The sequence below is a fragment of the Coregonus lavaretus genome (assembly GCF_964263955.1).
Source record: "Coregonus lavaretus genome assembly, chromosome: 30".
Lineage (NCBI taxonomy): Eukaryota > Metazoa > Chordata > Actinopteri > Salmoniformes > Salmonidae > Coregonus > Coregonus lavaretus.
The window spans coordinates 27,800,942-27,814,826 of NC_140017.1; the positions used below are offsets into that span (position 1 = coordinate 27,800,942).

Here is a 13,885-nt window from a genome sequence, read left to right on the forward strand (position 1 = left end):
AGCCACCGGTCTGAGCGTACCACCTCGGCAACACCGGAATGCAAACCCAACACACCCTAATCACCTCCAGCGCACCTGCACCTCATCATCTCATCACCACCCCTATATATAGCCCTGGACTGTTCAGTGTTGTGTTGTGTGTGATTGTTAGTGTCATGTTGTGTACTCGTGCGTTGTTGGTCTCTTGCTCAGTGTTAAGTAAACCTTTACATTGTTGATTTCTGCATCCTACCTCTTCGTATCCTCAGTACTCGTCCCAGAATCACACACCTCTTGAAGATGGATGCAGCAGGTAATCCTCCTGGAGTTTCTCAGCGCCTCGACCAGCACCAACAGCAGATTGCCCAGCTGAATGCCTCCATGCAGGAAGTGCTCCAAACGCTGCATAAACTGACCATCGTTCCGGTTCCACCTCAGGGAGCGGCGAGTGCACCCAGTCCACCTTCTCCCGTGCTATCATCAACGTCTGAGGGACACCTCGCCCTGCCGGAGCGCTATGACGGGAAAACGACAAAATGTAGAGGCTTCCTGCTACAGATTTCACTGTATCTGGCGCATCAGCATGGGGCATCTCCATCGGACCAAGCCAGGATAGCGCTGGTGATTTCGCTACTGAAGGGAAAGGCGCTGGATTGGGCCACGGCAGTCTGGGATAGAGGTGAGGCCGCGGTGCAGCCCTACTCTACCTTCCTCGATCGGTTCAGGGTGGTGTTCGATCCTCACCCCATCAGAGCTATGGAATCTGCCATGCCTCCGAGTCCTCACCCATGGAGGTGGGCAGCACCCCCTACACCACCACGGACCACAGATCTCCTGGCAGCTCCCTATCTAGGCGGTATGGCTCCCGTCGACGCTCCGTGAGTGTTCCATCATCACCTGTCACCAAACCATTGTTTTTAGTTCCCCTAACGGTGAATGGTTCTTCCTTCTATTCACTTTCCACGGCAATGATAGATTCCGGATCAGCGGGGAACCTTATCGATCGGGAGCTGGTCTTTGAATGGGGGTTGTCCACCGTGCCACTGCCTTCTCCATTACACGTCACCTCGCTGGACAATAAACCACTTGGATCAGGCACCATTACGCACGTCACTCTCACCATCACCATTCCCACACTACCGGAGCACCTCGAGGAGCTGTCCTTCCACATCGTCACGTCACCCTTTCACCGGATCGTCTTGGGATTGCCCTGGCTCAGACTACACAACCCCACCATCAATTGGATCACCAAGAGGATCACAGCCTGGTCCCCCTCATGCCGGACAACCTGCCTGCCGGTGGTTTGTAGTTCCATGTCAGTGGAGAGTCCGGAGTCCGCCCTCCTGCCCAACATTCCATGTGAGTATGCAGATCTCTCCGATGTCTTCTCTGACTCCAAGGCTAATTGTCCCTCTCCTCACAGGCCCTGGGACTGCACCATTGACCTTCTGGAGGGACAGCACTCCCCGAAGAGTCTCATTTACTCCCTTTCCATAGCGGAGACTGAGGCCATGGAGAAGTATGTGGCGGAGACCCTGAAACAGGGGTTCATCAGACACTCTACCTCTCCTGCCTCCACCAGCTTCTTCTTCGTGGCCAAAAAAGACGGAGGACTGAGGCCGTGCATTGACTACCAGGGGCTGAACGCAGTCACCACCAAGTACCGGTACCCCCTCCCTCTGGTTCCAATGGCCATCGAGCAGCTGCGAGGGGCCTGGTACTTTACCAAGTTGGACATGAGGAGTGCCTACAACCTGACCCGAATCCGGGAAGGAGACGAGTGGAAGACTGCATTCAGCACTACCTCAGGCCACTATGAATACTGCGTCATACCCTACGGCCTCGCCAACGCACCTTCCGTGTTACAGTCCTTCGTCAATGACGTGTTCCGAGACATGCTGAGTAGACAGGTGGTGGTGTACCTTGACGATATCCTGATCTACTCGGCTACGTTCGAGGAGCACGTCAGGGACATCCGAGCGGTCCTACTCCGCCTCCGGGAACACAGTTGGTGTTGGTGAAGGGGGAGAAATGCGAATTCCACCAACAGGCCATCTCCTTCCTGGGATACAGGATCAGTCCTCAGGGGGTGTTCATGTAAAGAGCGAAGACGGACGCCGTCAGGTCATGGCTAGTCCCCATCACCATCAAGGGCCTACAGAGCTTCCTGGCCTTGGCAAATTTCTACCGGCATTTTATCAGGTCCTTCAGCTTCATAGCCGCCCCGCTCACCTCTCTCCTTAAGGGTTGGCCTCAGAAGCTGGCCTGGAACCCTGAGGCTGACACTACCTTCAAGAGGCTGAAGGAGAGGTTCATCACAGTTCCCCTCCTAAAACACCCAGATCCAGCTCATCCTTTCATCCTGGTGGTGGACGCATCTGAGGAGGGCGCTGGTGGGGTCCTCTCCCAGCAGCAAGTTAACCCAGAGAATGTATCGCTGTGCCTTTTTCACGAAAAAGCTTACCTCCGCAGAGAGGAGCTATGGAGTTGGAGACAGGGAGCTGTTGGCCGTGGTCCTTGCTCTGGAGGAATGGAGACACTGGCTGGAGAGCGCAGTCCATCCATTCCGGATTCTCACTGACCACCGGAATTTGGAGCACATACAGGCAGCAAAACGGATGAAATCTCGCCAAGCCAGGTGGGCCCAATTTCGCTCTGATTCGCCGGTCTACTGAGCCACCGGTCTGCGCGCACCACCTCGGCAACACCAGAATGGAAACCCAACGCACCCTAATCACCTCCAGCGCACCTGCACCTCATCTCTTCACCACCCTTATATAGCCCCTGTTCTGTGGTGTGTGATTGTTAGTGTCATGTTGTGTACTCACTCTTTGTTGTTCCCTTGCTCAGTGTTAAGTAAACCTTTACATAGTTGATGTCTGCGTCCTACCTCTTCGTATCCTCAGTACTCGTCACAAAAGTGCTTATACAGAAACCCAGCCTAAAACCCCAAAGAGCAAGGAATGCAGATGTAGAAGCACGTTGGCAGGGAAAAACTCCCTAGAAAGACAGGAACCTAGGAAGAAACCTAGAGAGGAACCAGGCTCTGCAGGGTGGCCAGTCCTCTTCTGGCTGTGCTGGTGGAGATTATAAGAGTACATGGCCATTAAGGCTAGATCATTCTTCAAGATGTTCAAACATTCATAGATGACCAACCGGGTCAAATAATAATTACAGTGGTTATAGAGGGTGCAACAGGTCAGCACCTCAGGAGTAAATGTCAGTTGGCTTTTCATAGCCGAGCATTCAGAGGACGAGACAGCAGGTGCGAGAGAGAGACGAAACCGCAGCTCCGGGGAGGCTCAGGAATCCTTGCATGATGTTCAGCGTGTAGTAACATTCAGTAAATACAAACTTGACAGGAAGTTAATGGGGGTGAAGCGCATTTGTACTCAACTAATTACATGTTATTTGCAGTTATGTAAAGTAATTAACAAAAATACTTAAGTACTACTTAAGTAGTTTTTTGGGGTATCTTTATTTTACTATTTATATTTTTGACAACTTTTACTTCACTACATTCCTAAAGAAAATTATGTACTTTTTACTCCACACATTTTCCCTGACACCGAAAAGTACTTATTACATTTTGAATGCTTAGCAGGACAGGAAAATGGTCTAATTAACACATGTATCAAGACAACATCCCTGGTCATCCCTACTGTCTCTGATCTGGCTGTAAATGATGTCTGAGTGTTGGAGTGTGCCCCTGGCTATCGGTAAATAAATAAAAAACAAGAAAATGGTGCCTTCTGGTTTGCTTAATATAAGGAATTTGAAATGATTTACACATTTTATTTTGATACTTAAGTATATTTAAAAACCAAATACTTTTACTCAAGTAGGATTTTACTGGGTGACTTTCACTTGAGTCATGTTCTATTAAGGTATCTTTACTTTTACTCAAGTATGACAATTGGGTACTTTTTCCACCACTGGTTATTTGATGGCATGCTCATTTTTCTTTTTTACTGGAGCTCAAGGTAATATGTCGCAAAACCTGATGGTTATTGCAACTCGAGTTGACGAATTATGGCAGTTTTGCTTTACGGCCGTACCACGTAACTCCTGTATAAAAATCGCAGCATTGTCATTTGTTTACAAATTTACATCCCGATAAAGTGCATTAGGTATAATTAAAACGAGATGGGAGTAGCGGATGAAGCAGACAGGACTCTCTTTGTTGGAAATTTGGATCCAAAAGTGACGGAAGAACTTTTATTCGAGCTATTTTTACAGGTGCAGTAGCTTTGAACTAGCTAGCTACGCTACGATAGCTAACGTTAGCTAGCTAAATAAATTGCGATACTTTCTCAGTATTTGACAATTATGGTGTGGAAACTTCTGACCCGTGTAATTATCTAGCTATACAGATCAATATAGTTCATTCAGCCTTAGATAACTACCTACTCGTTTGCAGCAACTACGTTACCTAGCTAATGTTATATTAGCGAACACATATCTAGCTCTGGTCCATTGTATGACGACTACAAGTTGCCTCTGATCTGTGTCGCCTTTAATAGACCCGCCCGCCCGCATGATTTCGTCACAGATAGAACAATGAGAACGTTAGAACATCTTTGGTTTCGTTTTTCCAAAACACGAAATAAACCACTTCAGAGCAGGTCCTCGCGCATGCGTCGGATGCACATGCAGTGTAGATCCGATGCATGCGCGTGGACCAGAGCTAGCACACCTCCAAGTCCGCGAGCAAACTGGATAACTTTCATTTTACAGTTGTGTTCTCCATCGTCTGTTTTGTGTTTTCTCTTTGATGCAGGCAGGACCTCTGTTCAAAGTGAAAATCCCAAAAGACAATGATGGAAAACAGAAAGCGTTTGGATTTGTCTGTTTCAAGCATGAGGTGTCCGTACCCTATGGCATGAACCTGCTCAATGGGGCAACTCTATTCGGAAGAACTCTCAAAGTACAGTTCAGAGCAGGTAAACTAATGTAAACCCCTTTCTAGTTATATGAATTGACTTGCTAATGGTTCACTTGGGTCTGCCTGCAACTGAACTCATTCTTTGATACATATTTACAGGAAGCAGTCACATTAACAGCCCAGGGAACTCCCAGAATCAAAGCCCTGTGAATACTCCCAATCCACATGGGGCTGGGGGCAGGTATGTTGTAACATAATGCAAAATCCTCCAAAACAATGTTAGTATGCATATGCAGGGGATGTTTTTGTGCATCAATAGCCTCTATTTGTTTGATATGGAATGCCATGTTTCTTGTGCAGGTATGACAAGAGCCCAGACCAGGGGTCCATCCAGAGGTCCTTCTCCTCTCCTGATAATCTGCAGAGACAGGCCATGGTGAGTTTACCTTCATTTTACATTTACATTTTAGTCATTTAGCAGACGCTCTTATCCAGAGCGACTACAGTTAGTGAGTGCATACATTTTTCATACTGGCCCCCTGTGGGAATCAAACCCACAACCCTGGCGTTGCAGGCGCCATGCTCTACCAACTGAGCTACTCTTGTCCATTACTCTTGTCAAGCCATTAAATTCAACACTATCCTCATCTCCAGTAGACTGACACTTATGTCACAATGTTGCGACGTGAACCTGCAAGTAACCATTTCAATGTACCGTGTACCATGTGTATCCTGTGCATATGACACACTTTACTACATAGCTATGTGGCCTGTATCATGATCATTTAACCAGTCTACATGGATCAGTAAAAGTGATGCTTTTTGGTCCCTTTAAACAGATGAACAACATGTGGCAGCTCCAGGGGGTGAATGGAGGCTTCCCAGCCGGCGGTATCGGACTTCTGGGGCAGCCACCACCACAGCATCCACAGAGTGGTGGTGGGTCCTGGCAACAGGACAGCTCCTCACAGCGAGGCAACAGGCAGGGGTACCAGCAGGACAACAGCAGCCACTATGGCAGGGACCAGCGCTACCCAGGAGGCTCTGATGACACCGGCTCCAACCGCCAACGTCGCAGCCAGCGAGATGACCAGCGAGGTGAACACTATCACCATGACGACAGGAGCGGGAGCAGCGGAGGCGGCCGTAGCAGAGATGACCGGTGGAGGGATGGCTCCAGAGATGGCCGGTGGAGACGATACTGATGCACTATGGGAATTTTTAAGGACTGTTTTGTGAATATTTTTCACTTTTTAAAGGACATATATTTTATAATTATTTTACAGGATTTGTCACATACTCATTGTAAATCCTGATCAAAACAGAATTAATAATTAATTTTATGAGAGAAAAAAACACAATTACAAGCTCAGGAGATGCATTGTTTTTTAAAACAATCAATTAGTCATGTTTAGGATGATATTGACCATTTTTAAATACACTGGACTGTGTCCAAGTAAAAACAAAAAATTGATGACTTTTTTTACCCATGAGGTTTTCCACAATTGTTTTACTGTGATGACTTTAAAAATGTTTTATTGGAGTTAATAGATGTTTATACCATCCCCTGGGGAATTGTTAAATCTATCATCACTGAAGGAGTTGTTTTCCATTTAGTTTTATGTTTGAAAAGATTAGCTGTGTTTGTCACGAATTGATATTACCATGCAAATTTCCTGTCTACAAGGTATGGTGCTCAACAGTTTTTAGTGGTAAATTGCTCAGGTATTTAAAAATAATAATTTGGAACTCTCTTGGCATATTTCACCTATGTAGTCTAATTCCACCAGCAACACTTACTCTATAGGCTGAAATTGACTGTTTTTCTTATATTGTGTTTGGTACAACTTAAATTGCAAGCGTGACTTTGCATTAGTCTCTCTTAATTTGAGAATACTTTACAATTGTAAGATGCCCATCCGATTCCATGTACATGTGAAACTAGATCATTTTTATGAAATATAAGCATAAAAATCAGTTTAGTCAACACACGTTTTGTGGTCTAATGTTTACAGGAAAAGCATTACTATAAAAATATCAATGAACTGTTGAAACAAATGGTACTTTTTACAGAAGTGTGACTGAGATCACAGACGTGAACTATGCAGTTATGCATGCACACATGCCTGGCTCGTCTGCTGTCTCTGAAAATGGACCATGCGTAACCAATATGCTTGTGCAGTGGGTTAGAAAGTAATCTGCAGGTGGTGCCACACACACCCCTTTATTGAATCAATTAGGATGATGAAGATGACTAAGCCACCTGATCTTCTGTAGCCTACTCTTGTCTATTTAGCATGCTCATTAAAGTGAAGGCTTATGTTCTGTCACCTAACCGTTCTACATAGGCAAGTTACACAGAAAAGGTGAATCATATATGTACACTACCGTTCAAAAGTTTGGGGTCACTTAGAAATGTCCTTGTTGTCGAAAGAAAAGCAATTTTTTTTGTCCATTAAAATAACATCAACTTGATCGGAAATACAGTGTAGACATTGTTAATGTTGTAAATGGCTATTGTAGCTGGAAACGGCAGATTTTTAATGGAATATCTACATAGGCGTACAGAGGCCCATTATCAGTAACCATCAGTCCTGTGTTCCAATGGCACGTTGTGTTTGCTAATCCAAGTTTATCATTTTAAAAGGCTAATTGATAATTAGAAAACCCTTTTGTCATTATGTTAGCACAGCTGAAAACTGTTGTGCTGATTAAAGAAGGCCTTCTTGAGACTAGTTGAGTATTGTGGGTTCGATTACAGAATCAAAATGGCCAGAAACAAAGAACTCTCTTCTGAAACTTGTCAGTCTATTCTTGTTCTGAGTAATGCAGGCTATTCCATGCGAGAAATTGCCAAGAAACAAGATCTCGTACAACGCTGTGTACTACTCCCTTCACAGAACAGCGCAAACTGGCTCTAACCAGAATAGAAAGAGGAGTGGGAGGCCCTGGTGCAAAACTGAGGACAAATACATTAGAGTGTCTAGTTTGAGAAACAGACGCCTCACTGGTCCTCAACTGACAGCTTCATTAATTAGTACCCGCAAAACACCAGTCTCAACGTCAACAGTGAAGAGGCGACTCCGTGATGCTGACCTTCTAGGCAGAGTTGCAAAGGAAATGCCATATCTCAGACTGGCCAATAAAAAGAAAATATTAAGGTGGGCAAAAGAACACAGACACTGGACAGAGGAAGATTGGAAAAAAAGTGTTATGGACAGACAAATTGACGTTTGAGGTGTTCGGATCACAAAGAAGAACATTTGTGAGACGCAGACCAAATGAAAGATGCTGGAGGAGTGCTTGATGCCATCTGTCAAGCATGGTGGAGGTAATGTGCTGGTCTGGGGGTGCTTTGGTGGTGGTAAAGTGGGAGATGTGTACAGGGTAAAAGGGATCTTGAAGAAGGAAGGCTATCACTCCATTTTGCCACGCCATGCCATACCCTGTGGACGGCGCTTGATTGGAGGCAATTTCCTCCTACAACAGGACATTGACCCAAAGCACAGCTCCAAACTATGCAATAACTATTTAGGGAAGAAGCTGTCAGCTGGTATTCTGTCTATAATGGAGTGGCCAGCACAGTCACTGGATCTCAACCCTATTGAGCTGTTGTGGGAGCAGCGTGACCGTATGGTACGTAAGAAGTGCCCGTCAAGCCAATCCAACTTGTGGGAGGTGCTTCAGGAAGCATGGGGTGAAATCTCTTCAGATTACCTCAACACATTGACAACTAGAATGCCAAAGGTCTGCAAGGCTGTAATTGCTGCAAATGGAGGATTCTTTGACGAAAGCAAAGTTTGAAGGACACTATTATTTCAATTAAAAATCATTATTTCTAACCTTGTCAATGACTACATTTCCTATGCATTTTGCTATATTTCCTATTCAAATTCATTTCATGTATGTTTTAATGGAAAACAAGGAAATGTCTAAGTGACCCCAAACTTTTGAACGGCAGTGTATATTCTCTTTACATTCCGTGCGATCTAACTATTTTCAAGATGGTGGAACAATCATATCATTGTTGACATGTAGCCTAGAAGTGTCACCTTCTCATCACTTGAGCAACCAAATTAGGTGTTATTTCTGATTTATACAAACTTGGGATCATGGTAGGATATATCTTTAATGCCTGGTAACAATTGGATATGATTTAAAACTATTTTACAGCCATTGGAATAGTTTTACTTTGGTCATTGTTTCAGCCCAGGCTTGAGATCTCATGTTACAGTTAGTGGCCCTGCTGTACGTGATGCCCCTGTGTTGCCTGTACCAAGTGTTGCTTACAGCAAAGTGCCTGCCAAAATCCCTTAATGTCCACGTTGAGGTCATAATCTACCCTTCCGAAAGTGCTTAGGCCGCTAACAACGGCTCCCGTTGTGTATCAACATGTACATCCCCAATAAAGCTCTGGGTTCAAAAGTAGAGGTGCATTTGCTCCCACTACAGTAAACCCTTTGTCTTGCTTGTAATCTGGCAAGTGTCAGATTCCGCCCTGATGCTTGGAAGTGGCTCTAATGAAGAGTATCCTCAGTTCCCTGTCACAGGCAGTACTGGGAAGGCCGTAATTACCCCTGCTGGCTGGGGCCTAACTGTTTTTAATTAAACTGCTAGGAGTCTCTAGCCCTAGAGCAGACGGATTAGAGACCCAGTCAGTGGCCGCTCCTGTGTGGATTCAAAGGCAGAGGCATCATGCATAGGGGTACGTACCACCTCAGATTTGTCCTGTTTATTGTTTCTCTGTAATACTACTAGCCACCTAGCAATTTTATAAAGTTGGCTTTAGCCCAGATAGGTTCCCAGTTGCCCAACCTCATAACTAGCTACCAATAATCAATTTCAGGCTATCAAACGAGTCAGAGTAGCTATTGTCTATCTTAGCTGGCATGCTTACTGGCAAGGTTGGTAGACATTAGAAAAACAAGCAATTACTAAATGTACTGAATAAGACTCGCATTCCTTTCAATCTTTTACCCAGATTTTAGCAGAGATGCAGAGAAGCATTTTTTTATTTATTTTTTATTTTTAACCACCAGTCAAGAGTTTACAGACTGCTCAAGAGGTATGCTTAGATATGCAGAAAAAAGTAACATATTTTTTACATAAACTTAAGCGTAATGATTATGGCTCTAGATTGCAGGAAAAAGCTGTTTCAAGTGTTTGAAAAATGCTAAATTCTCAAATTTACAGATGGTGCCAAACCAGCCAGCCCAGCCACCCCCATGTACTTTGTGCCCCCTCAGATTTTGGGGTGCATGACGAGCCTTTCTATAGAAGCACGTCCATAAAATGATCTACCAACCCCCCCTTCCCATTCCCTCCCTGCAGCCCAGGAGCCTGCTTCCATCAACCCGAATCCTTGCACTCAGGTTGCAGGGTTCATTGGTGCCAAAGTATCCACACCCCCTTTGCCTCCCAATGACACGCCTCCGTCCCTCCAGCCTCCCAACTCTAAAGACAGCAGCAGCCTCTCACAGTTGTTCTCATCTTTTCCCTTTCATCAAGCCATCAAACCCAAAAGAGCCCAATCTTTTCCATGCAGAGCTCCATGTTTTATCCACGTAATCCTTCACACTTTGAAAATGGCGGCTGTAATCTACATAGGGTCTGCAGTGAGCAGTAGCGGTGCGTGGGTAAAATCACTGGGGAAGCCAACCCGATTGTGACCAAGAACCCGATGGTCACTCTGACAGAGCTCCAGAGTTCCTCTGTAGAGATGGGAGAACCTTCCAGAAGGACAACCATCTCTGTAGCTCTCCACCAATTAGGCCTTTATGGTGGAGTGGCCAGACGAAAGCAACTCCTCAGTAAAAGGCACACGACAGCCCGCTTGGAGTTTGCCAAAAGGCACCTAAAGGACTCTCAGACCATGAGAAACAAGATTCTCTAGTCTGATGAAACCAAGATTAACCTCTCTGGCCTGAATGCCAAGCGTCACGTCTGGAGGAAACCTGGCACCATCCCTATGGTGAAGCATGGGGGTGTCAGCATCATGCTGTGGGGATGTTTTTCAGCGGCAGGGACTGGGAGACTAGTCAGGATCGAGGGAAAGATGAACGGAGCAAAGTACAGAGAGATCCTTGATGAAAACCTGCTCCAGAGCACTCAGGACCTCAGACTGAGGCGAAGGTTCACCTTCCAACAGGACAACAACCCTAAGCACACAGCCAAGACAACGCAGGAGTGGCTTTGGGACACGACTCTGAATGTCCTTGAGTGGCCCAGCCAGAACCCGGACTTGAACCCGATCAAACATCTTTGGAGAGACCTGAAAATAGCTGTGCAGCGACGTTCCCCATCCAACCTGACAGAGCTTGAGAGGATCTACAGAGAAGAATGGGAGAAACTCCCCAAATACAGGTGTGCCAAGCTTGTAGCGTCATACCCAAGAAGACGCAAGGCTGTAATTGCTGCCACAGGTGCTTCAACAAAGTACTGAGTAAAGGGTCTGAATATGATATTTCAGTTATTCGTTTTTTTTATAAATTTGCAAACAATTCTGAAAACCTGTTTTTGCTTTGTCATTATGGGGTATTGTGTGTAGATTGATTAGGAAAACAATTAATTTAATCAATTTTAGCATAAGGCTGTAATGTTACAAAATGTGAAAAAAGTCAAGGGTTCTGAATACATTCCGAATGCGCTATATAGGCCTAAAGGCAGAGACAATAAGAAGACACAGTGGCAGAATAAATTCAACCACACCTTTGCTTTATCACAAAACCGGAGAGCAACATCTGTCCAGTGAAGTCCACAAAGCATATTGCATGTATAGTAACAGACAGTTACATGATCCACATCATGATCTACAGCATGGTCAAGCAAGCGGACCACTAAACAACTATTGATTTAAAACCACAGAGAGTCACCGCAAGTCGCAAAGAAAACAGGAGCTGCCTCCACTATTCCAGCACCATTTCAATTTCAACATTTCAACATCACCAAATCACCTCTGCTTAGTGTGACGACCCTCCCTCTCTGTCTGCTGTATTCTTTCTCTCTGCTTGTTTTCCTTAATAGGATGTCAGTGGGCGGAGCTGGGAGGGTTGTCAGCGAAATGGGACACACCTGGGCTCGGGTGTGTCCCGGGGTTAAATACACCTTTCCCCCATATTTCGAGGAGAGACTCTCCACGCAGACACACACTCAAAAAATTAGGGGTTCAACAAGGGTTCTTCTAAGATCCTCAAAGTTCTTCAAAGAACCTTAGGGTTCTTGAAACTGAAAATGTCCCCAAAAAGGTTATTCCAAGAACCCTATAAGAGGTGGGGTCCATTGAGGAACCTCTTTAGTTGGTGGGGGTTCTTGCAGGAACCTAACTGCCCAACTGAAACCTTTGGATTTTAATTTGAAAGGACAGCAGGTGCAGGCACTTAACTGAACAATGTAAAGATCTCCTCAATTTAAGGTAAGGTTTGACCCTTATATGATCTAAATTTATATTGTTTTATGATGATACCATTTATCTTTTCATATTTGTGCAAATCTTTTTAAAACAGAAAATGGACACAATTCAATTGATGTCCATCAACAAAGAGGTAAGAATATGTAGGCTATAAGAAAATGTTGAAGGATGGCTGTATTGGGTGCAGATGACTGAACTGCTCACTTTTGTGTCTGTGTCTGCAGGTTTACAGACGAGGAGGAATATGTGTTAGTTTATTTTGGCACCTCTCAACACCCCTCATTATCACCATATATGCATGCATGCATCCACTCACTTACACTACGGACTACACACACCATTGTTACTTGTATATAGGTTACTTTATTTAATAAATATATTTTTGTTATTTCTGTATCTCCGCTTTGTCTCCCTCTTTGTTATGGGCTACGAGCCGGTTCGTAACATTAGTCTAATACAGTGACAACTAAATTATACCAAAAACAATTTAGTCCAATCAACGTTAGCTAAATATGATGTGGCTGTCCATGGTTCTGATTTCTGTGTGCCTGTGTGTGTGTGTGCGCGTTAGTGCAAGTAGAAAACATATTGACTCACCCTACTTGTAGAGAATAATGCCAATGTCATCCTCACTCTGTAATACAGCACACACTTTTATTTTTTGTTGTCCTAGGCTACCTGGCTAAAGTGCTTGCTCACTAACATAACTTCCAATCATGGGCAATGTTAGCTTGTTAACATTAGCCTTCTACATCTAGCTACATATTGCACTTCCATCCTCTCAGGCCAGGGGCACAACAATGTATAAATTAATGGTTGGATCAGAATCGCCTTTGTAATCATTGGCCAGTATGGAGAATTAAGTAAAACCACAAATTCAAATCCCTATCTCCATCCATGGCTAATTTAGGAAAGAGCCAATTTTAGCTAGCTGGCTAGCTAGCCACAGGGAGCACAACAATACAACCAGATGCAGCATTTCAAGTTTTTCTGTCAGTGACTTATGCTCTCAATGGGATTTGACAGGCATGATGCCAAATCCAAGCTGGTTTCCCTTGACACTAATTTTTGGTGCCCCAGCTCGCTCAGATTAGCTCAACGCTGATTGGCTAATTATTTATACTTGTTTTTGTCAAGGGAGGCCAGATGCTAGCTGGCTTCCCTTGCCTTCAATTCTACCGGCGGCAACAATGTCATACTCGTTTGGACCAGACAGAATCAGATAGATGGCCTACATGTAGAGAGACAGCGGGGCGCTGTTTCCCTATCTCAGATGCTTTCTCCTGTGAGATATATTCAGCCTTTTGCGAATTGAAGGAACATTATGAAAGACGAAAGATTAAAAAAAAAAAAAAAAATCTTGGTCAATTTTTTGGGGAAGCCTGGCTTCCCTTGGCACCCATAAATACACGCCACTGGCAGTGAGTTATATTTGCCTCCACGGCTTGGGAAAATGATAATCATTTCTGTTCAGGCCATCATTTCAAAGTGTAAACTTGACACTATCGTCTCTGATGTTACCGCTGCTGTGGTCTCTCTTCTGCTTAAACACACAGAATAAAATGAGCCATCTGAAATGTACATCATGTCCTTTGAACTGCACATTGAGTTCA

At 44.7% G+C, this 13,885-nt stretch overlaps 1 protein-coding gene across 1 annotated transcript; it reads left to right on the forward strand.

The window, feature by feature from the left end:
- The first annotated feature begins 4,003 nt into the window (after positions 1-4,003).
- LOC311105696 (RNA-binding protein 7-like) lies at positions 4,004-6,851 on the forward strand. Its single transcript, XM_084147915.1, has 5 exons — positions 4,004-4,218; positions 4,760-4,922; positions 5,024-5,105; positions 5,225-5,300; positions 5,704-6,851. The coding sequence occupies exons 1-5, from the start codon at positions 4,126-4,128 to the stop codon at positions 6,067-6,069; spliced, it is 780 nt and encodes a 259-aa protein (XP_084004041.1). The 5' UTR covers positions 4,004-4,125; the 3' UTR covers positions 6,070-6,851.
- Positions 6,852-13,885: the final 7,034 nt, after the last annotated feature.